A 7,026-nucleotide genomic window follows, 5' to 3' on the forward strand; every position below is an offset into this window, starting at 1 on the left:
GTTTGGGTGAGGGGTTTCAAACTCTGTCCTACATCAGAAAGTGACAGCCACGTGACGAGACGACTCGTTCTTCCAAACACGGCGCCTTTCCCCATGTTCGAACACAAAATATCCTGCGAGCGCCACGTCTAAGCCGTTCCAGGCCGACTTCCCGGCGTTCTTCGCGTCAACGACTCCTCGGACAATCCTTACATTGTACCCTCTAACGACATCCCACACCCTCCGACACCGGCGGGCCCCAATTGGGATGCCTAGGCGCGGCAAACGAGCCGCGCTAGGCTCGTCTCTGAGACACCCTGACTACTCTGGATCGCGCTAACTTGTTCGGACTACTGGCCGAAGAGCTCGACGGACCTGAACCTGGTGTAGACAGGGTGAACGGCGGCAGCGGCCCCGGGGCCGCGAAAGCGACGCGCCCGCGTGCCAACTCGGCACCGGCAACACCAAGCCATTCGATAACGGACTCCCCCTCCCGCGCCCCGACCGCCCCGACGCCTGCCCACGGCGGCCGGCCAGAAAACGGGACACGGTGGGGTCCGAGTCATACGGAGTCGGTGACGTACGGCGGGAAATGCGGTCGGTCGCGATAAGTCAGCACGCAACTGCGTTGCGCGTTGTTGTTCTTGCTCTATAATGAAGATATTCTAATCGGGACCTGAACGCCTCATTCTTGGGTGGTAATTGTTGAAGCCGAAATTGTCTGAAACCGCCTCCACACGAGCACATCATCATTCTACAATCTATGCTTCAAAGCAACGAAAAGTACATCGGCCTCTGCTAACACAGTTCCTGCCTCATCCTGTATGGTACCCTTTATGTAGAGTTTGCGCCCTTCAGACTTGGTAATTGTTGCAGAAACTAGAATCGTCGCAGGCGTTCTCACAGGTTGGCGATATGTCGTGTTTAGATAAGCAGTCATGTATGAGATCTTGGGGAAAGCAGTGCGATCCCGGTTCAGTGTTGGTAGCAAGCCGGTCACCTCATCCAGGATGGTGGCCACGATACCTCCGTGGATGACGCCAGGATAGCCTTGGAGACCATGGTCTGCAGTAAGGAATGCTCTCACTTGGTCGACTCTTGCAGTTGGTTGCTCAGGCTTGTTGTAAAATGCGATGAAAGCCGAGAAAGTTTCACGTGTATTGAGAGTTGTAGACCACAGTGTATCCTCTCCGGTAGGTTTTAGGATGCGGCTAGGTGGCGGGGCCCACACATGAACGAGCGGCTCATTGAGATATTTCGCACACCATGGAATCCTCAAGAAGTGCGCCAAATCAGACGGCGTCGAGTCCGGAGTAGATGCCATTTCGCCGTCTCATGAGGCTGGCATGAACAGGCACAGATGTTCAGAGTAGCTACAGGGATAGATTGTCAGGAGCGGCTACGAAGTTAAAAGCTAATGCTTCAGCCGAGGTATTGATTTCACCCGTTGATTAGCCGAACCAGTGTGTACATAGTACCTATGAAGCTAGCCAGAACAGTACGAGTATAAGCTGACTTGATTTTCCATTGTGATTCGCAAGTTTGAATTCTGTAGTACGTTACTTATGGATTGTAGTCGTCTGCTTAGCAGCGCAAGTCTCCATCCTAAGCTGCATTCCGAGCTTACGAATACCGACCTTCACTTCTATACCGACTCCACCATGGCCCTATTTCGTCAATACATTCAGAAGCACAGGCTAAATGATTACTGGTCAAACTCTCCAGCGTAGAACATGTCTCGAGGCCCCCTGTCCATAATGTCCCAGACGGCTCTGGGATCGAAATGCATGTCTCTTGCACTCTCTACGGTACCATCAGAAGCACTTGCCACTGACAACTCTTTTGACGCGTCTTCCCGGGCCAAACTGACTGGAATATGATCAGCATTAATCACCGACATGTGCGTGTCGTTAGACGGCGCAACTTACCATGCAGGTACACAGCTGTTCGCTTGCCCGAAAACATCGCATGCGGGACGTTGGTAACGTTGTCTGAGTTGGCGTCGCCAATCGCATAGATACCGGGGATGTTGGTCTGAAGACCGCTCGACTGATTTGCTGCCAGGCGGCCCCCGTATAGATTAACCCCGACCTCTTGCCCGATTGTGGACCGCTGCTCTTCCTGGAAAGAAGCAAAGAAAGCAGCCCTCTCGACAGCCTCACCTTGGTCAAAATTGACCCGGAAAAGGTCGTATTGGGGTTGAGAAGGGAGACTGGGGTCAGAGTCTGGGCTGCCATCTTTGAGCCTTTCCACAGAAGTGATAGTTCGGTCATCGATGGTAACATTGTGAATCGACAGGAATCTCTCCCAGTCTGGAAAGCTCTTGTCGGCTGCTGCACGTGTCGTAGGGTTGTTCGTCCCGTTCGTGAAAGCGACGATATCGGTATTAAGAGTTAGGATCTCGCGAACGAGTCCTGGGATATCATCTAGACTGCCAAGGAGACCAAGAGCCTGATCCTCGTGCTCATGTCCGTCGCACCACGGACACCAGTAAATACCCTCGCCCCAATTTTGGGCAATACCGGGTGTCTCTGGCAAGATATCGCGGAGCCCTGTAGCGAGTACTACTTTTCTTGCGCGCAACGTGACTTCCTCAACGTAAGGGAAGACCTCCGTTGGGTAGCTTCCAGTCACAAGAAAGGTATTGTTCTGCGCTGGTTCTATCTTGGTAACAGTACCATTGACCATTTGAATGGTCTCATAGTACGAGAGTAGCCGTCGTGCAGCCCAACGAAAATAAGCGGGTTCCACACCTGGTTTCCGTTAGATATCTTTACAAACTCTCATCACCAGGACTCTCACCGTCGAAGCCCACGACATCGTGCATATGTCGTGTGGGCCCGTTTCTGTATTCTCCAGAATCAATCAATATGGCCTTCCGGCGCACACGTGCAAGGCCGCTTAAGGCACTAAGCCCGGCAGGGCCTCCACCAATGACGATAGCGTCGTGAATGAGATCATCCTGACCCTCCGCGTACCCGTTAAACTGACGCGACAATATAGAGCCTTGGGGAGGTATAATGGCTGCTCTGATACACAAGGGGAGAGAAATGAGTTGAACAGCTCGGAAGAAAATCATGCTGGGCTGTTTGGATTCTACGAGGTCCACTGGAATACCGCGAGTACTTCTCAGAGGACAAGTTCAGCGCCCAGGATACTTATGAAAGATTTATATTCGAAGTTCAAGATCGACCAGCCCCTCCCATGTCTCAGGGTCCCGCACGGAGCGCACCAGGCCCGCATTATTGCAGTCCTCGACTTCTGCCATGTCCGCCTCACATTCCCGGTAATGGAAGCATTCTTCCCGCTCATTTCATCATCATACCTGCTGATCTGCTAAATGACGTGTGCCACCGAAGGCAATGTTGACCAGCTCTCTGCACCTCGGGAGGTTGGTAGTCATTCCCGTGCTCATTGCGGTGACACTAGTAGTGAGACAAATGTCGTACAATGCACTGGTCTTCATGCAACCGCGGCACATGACTCAGATGATTTCTTCTGCTAAAGATCAACCAGAGATAAGTTTGGGTAATACGAAAGAACCTGTTCTTTTCCGGGTACAGTGTTCTATGAAGCTCATCCAGCGGCACCATTTTGTTGAGATCAGAGCTGACTTGAAATGAACAATTGGCCATGACAGAAACTAAGTATACCGATATGTTAAGCGCAAAACTGTGTCGAAGAAGTGAGGCAACTGTTTATAGCTCAGTTTGTTTTTCAAAAAAGAGACACAGCCCCTTGAAAGCACTCGGAAGCTACGACGTGGGATTCGAAAAGGCGTTCAACTATGCGGAAAGCACTTTGGACACTGCTTGCAACGAAGGATACGGAGAATATGAAGTGAATTCATTCTCAAAGAACTTACCACACCTGTATTTGAGAATCAAATTTGTTATCGCATTAGGACATCGATGCTGGTCCTTGGTTTATATGCTCTCTGACAGCGGCCGGCACCCGCGGAACTATTAAGATCAATTTCAAGCTTGAGTGTAGCCATGACAGCGGCGCCTGTCCACACAGGGAAAGTGAAAATACTCGACTTCCTTCACATCGATGAACCCGACGTTCACCGTTCACCTTCATCTGTTCATGGTAGTCATTGTCCAGATCTACACAAATAAGCCTCCAGTAGGCTGCCATATTTCTATGTGTGCAGCGGTAGAGATATGACGTCTTCTAGTGAGAGAATGAAATCGAGTATATATTGAAGCCTATCTGGTCTAGCGGAATTTGAAGCCATGCCAGGCCCCCCGTTTAGCATGCATGGCACCACGTGGATGTGGACACTTGATTGATTTTACGACGACGTAAATCAGGACCCGTTACGTTTGAGTGGGCGCCATGGAAAAGTCTATAGGGAGATTGAAATGTGACGCTGCGCGTTCAGTGGGTTTAAGATCTGGGGCATCGCTGATTAGACACGGGAAAGTCGCACCTGAAGTATACCAAACTTTGTTTGAGTGCTCCCGATTAATTTACCTTCGCAATGACCATGGCTTAAATGATGCAGTGTATAGACATACTCACATAACGCGGTAAGAAACACTTACTATGCCTTAGATCAAAGGTCCTTTGCACAAATGGTGCGGGGCATGTGCGCGTGTGTTCATGACCGGACAGCTCGGGTGCCGGCTATAGTAACATCGGGCATTGTGGGCCTATTACCGCACCAATAGCAGCGCTGCATGCCAGCAAAGTAGCCAACACGATCTCAGTACCATGGCGTTAGGCCGACCGTTATTCACCGTAGTCGCGGTCATGACTGTCTCCACATACATGCGAACTGTAGTTACGTCGCATCAAACCTGCCGTACGCTGCCAGGCACTAACCGTTCTAGCATTCCTCCATAGGGGTAAGGACTTGCCCCATAGATAGATTGCAGTTCAACAATCTGTAGATACCCCACCAATAGCCACTGTGATTGTTCCATTTAATGACATATCTCTCCAACGTATGATGTCGTGTCGGCCACCAAGTTTTGTCTTCAGATAATCTCACATTCCACTACACAATGGTTGTAGTGGGTATTTGCCTGTGATAGCACACTATATAACGGCAAGGCTATCTGAACCCCATGTCAAAGGAGATAGTCGCTAATTGTCATCATTTCTAGTCTGTGAGAATGTGGTTGCCACGATTTCTGAGACTCACTGTCGTGATCTTGGTCGTCAATCTTGGCGCTGTTCTAGGTCAAGATGATCTTGGCATTGCCCAAGGCTATGTCGACCTCAAGACAGCTAATCTAAATGCAAAGCTCGTGGGTAAATCCCAGGTTCTCGCATCACTTAAGCCAGCCGGGAGCGATTTCGACTTCCTACCTTTTGATTACTTATCTCGAAGGGCACGCAACGGCCAGTATCATTGGGGCGATATTACGTTCCGCTATCGACAAGCCGGAACAAGCTCCGCCTGGGTCGACGGCGACTCGGCGTTGGCCCGGCAGCCTGTGACGGCTTACTCTAATACTTCTGCCAACTTGACGCCAACCCTCCCCTCAGGGCCTCTGAACATCACCCGGCAATGGACTGATGTGGATGGTGACCTAGCACTGGAGTTTTCCATACAAAACACCGGCAGCTCCTCGATCGAAATAGGAAGTCTTGGATTCCCTGCGGAGTTCAACAGCATTTTCACAGACCGGACAGCAACGGAGATGGAAGCACTCTGCTCTCTATCGGACCCCTATATCGGCATGCACGCGGGCTACATTCGCGTGACGCCAACACGGGGCACAGGCGCTGCCCTTGTTGTCACGGCATTGGGAGACACGCCTCTAGAAGCGTACCGGAATCTCGATGAGGATTATTATGATGACACGGCGTACGAGAGCCAAACTTTTGAGGGGTTCTACGAATGGCAGGTCCTCTCAAAAGCTTGGGCAGAAAAGGAGTGGGCTGGCAGGAAGCCGTGGAATGCTGCGTCCTCGAAGATAGTCCAGCCGGGTGAGACGATGCAGTTTGGCCTGCGATTTTCGGTGGCCGTAGATGGGGTCAGGGGCATCGATGGCACGATTCAAGGTACTGGTACCCCGGTCGCCAGAGGAGTACCGGGATACATTGTGCCCCAAGATTTGACTGCGCAGCTTCTCCTCAAAGCTGATACCACTGTGTCTTCGATCATAGTGGACCCGGAGGATGCGCTGGTGCTGGAATCATCTAAAAGCGACATATACACCGTGACACCATCAAAGACAGCATGGGGTCGTGTCAGAGTGACAATTGCATATACGGATGGCAAGATTCAAACCGTGCACTACTACATCACTAAACCTGCCACAGAGGCAGTCAGTGACCTGGGATCATTCTCGACAACCGAGCAGTGGTTTACTGACAAGTCGGACCCCTTTGGTAGAGCGCCATCTGTCATGACGTACGATTATGAGGAGAAAACGATCGTCACGCAGGACGAGCGAGCCTGGGTTGCTGGTCTGAGCGATGAAGCCGGTGCCGGCTCATTCCTTGCCGCAGCTATGAAGCAGTCTATTCGTCCTGACGCACAGGAGGTCATAAAATTAGAGTCTTTCATTGATGGGGTCCTCTGGAAGACAATCCAGACAGCCGATTACAGCGTGCGGAAGAGTATATTCTTCTACGACCCGTCGGTTGTCCCTGGCTATGCGTACAACAAAACGTTTGACTGGACAAGTTGGACATCCTGGAATCGTGCATCTGCCTACGCGGTCGACCGGGCCTACGATTATGTGCACGTGGCGGCGACGTATTGGGCATTCTACCGTGTCGGGCGGGCATATCCAGATCTTCTCAGCAGTCATACTTGGGACTGGTATCTCAACCAATCTTACAGAACCGTCGTTCGTTCTATGCAGTCCGATGTCGGGTACAACCGTGTTGGCCTCATGGGCGAGACTGTCTTTGGCGAATTGCTTCAAGATTTGATCAGAGAGAACTTGACGTCAGAGGCAGATACCTTGACTAAAGCCATGAAATACCGTGCCGCGCAGTGGAACTCTGAGGAGATTCCATTCGGAAGCGAGATGGCCTGGGACTCTACTGGACAGGAAGGTGTATACTATTGGACCAAGTACG

At 51.3% G+C, this 7,026-nt stretch overlaps 3 protein-coding genes across 3 annotated transcripts in view; 1 reads left to right on the forward strand and 2 right to left on the reverse strand.

Annotated features, from left to right (window-relative positions):
* Positions 1–733: 733 nt before the first annotated feature.
* Positions 734–1,303, reverse strand: JN550_007521 (uncharacterized protein; the record flags this gene model as incomplete). Its single annotated transcript, XM_049319381.1, has 1 exon — positions 734–1,303. One exon carries the CDS (start codon positions 1,301–1,303, stop codon positions 734–736), a length of 570 nt encoding a protein of 189 aa, XP_049170497.1.
* Positions 1,304–1,684: 381 nt separating this feature from the next.
* JN550_007522 (uncharacterized protein) lies at positions 1,685–3,058 on the reverse strand (the record flags this gene model as incomplete). The annotated part of the gene is made up of 3 exons (XM_049319382.1): positions 1,685–1,848; positions 1,908–2,732; positions 2,782–3,058. 3 exons carry the CDS (start codon positions 3,056–3,058, stop codon positions 1,685–1,687), a joined length of 1,266 nt encoding a protein of 421 aa, XP_049170498.1.
* Positions 3,059–5,102: 2,044 nt separating this feature from the next.
* Positions 5,103–7,026, forward strand: part of JN550_007523 (uncharacterized protein) — a gene marked incomplete at both ends in the record, with an annotated part of 2,967 nt that continues 1,043 nt past the window's right edge. The window contains one exon of the mRNA XM_049319383.1: positions 5,103–7,002. Within this exon, the coding sequence (XP_049170499.1) occupies positions 5,103–7,002 (1,900 nt within the window). The remainder of the gene's footprint in view (positions 7,003–7,026) is intronic.

The sequence above is a fragment of the Neoarthrinium moseri genome, assembly GCF_022829205.1.
Source record: "Neoarthrinium moseri strain CBS 164.80 chromosome Unknown scaffold29_Wmoseri_CBS_16480, whole genome shotgun sequence".
Taxonomy (NCBI): domain Eukaryota; kingdom Fungi; phylum Ascomycota; class Sordariomycetes; order Amphisphaeriales; family Apiosporaceae; genus Neoarthrinium; species Neoarthrinium moseri.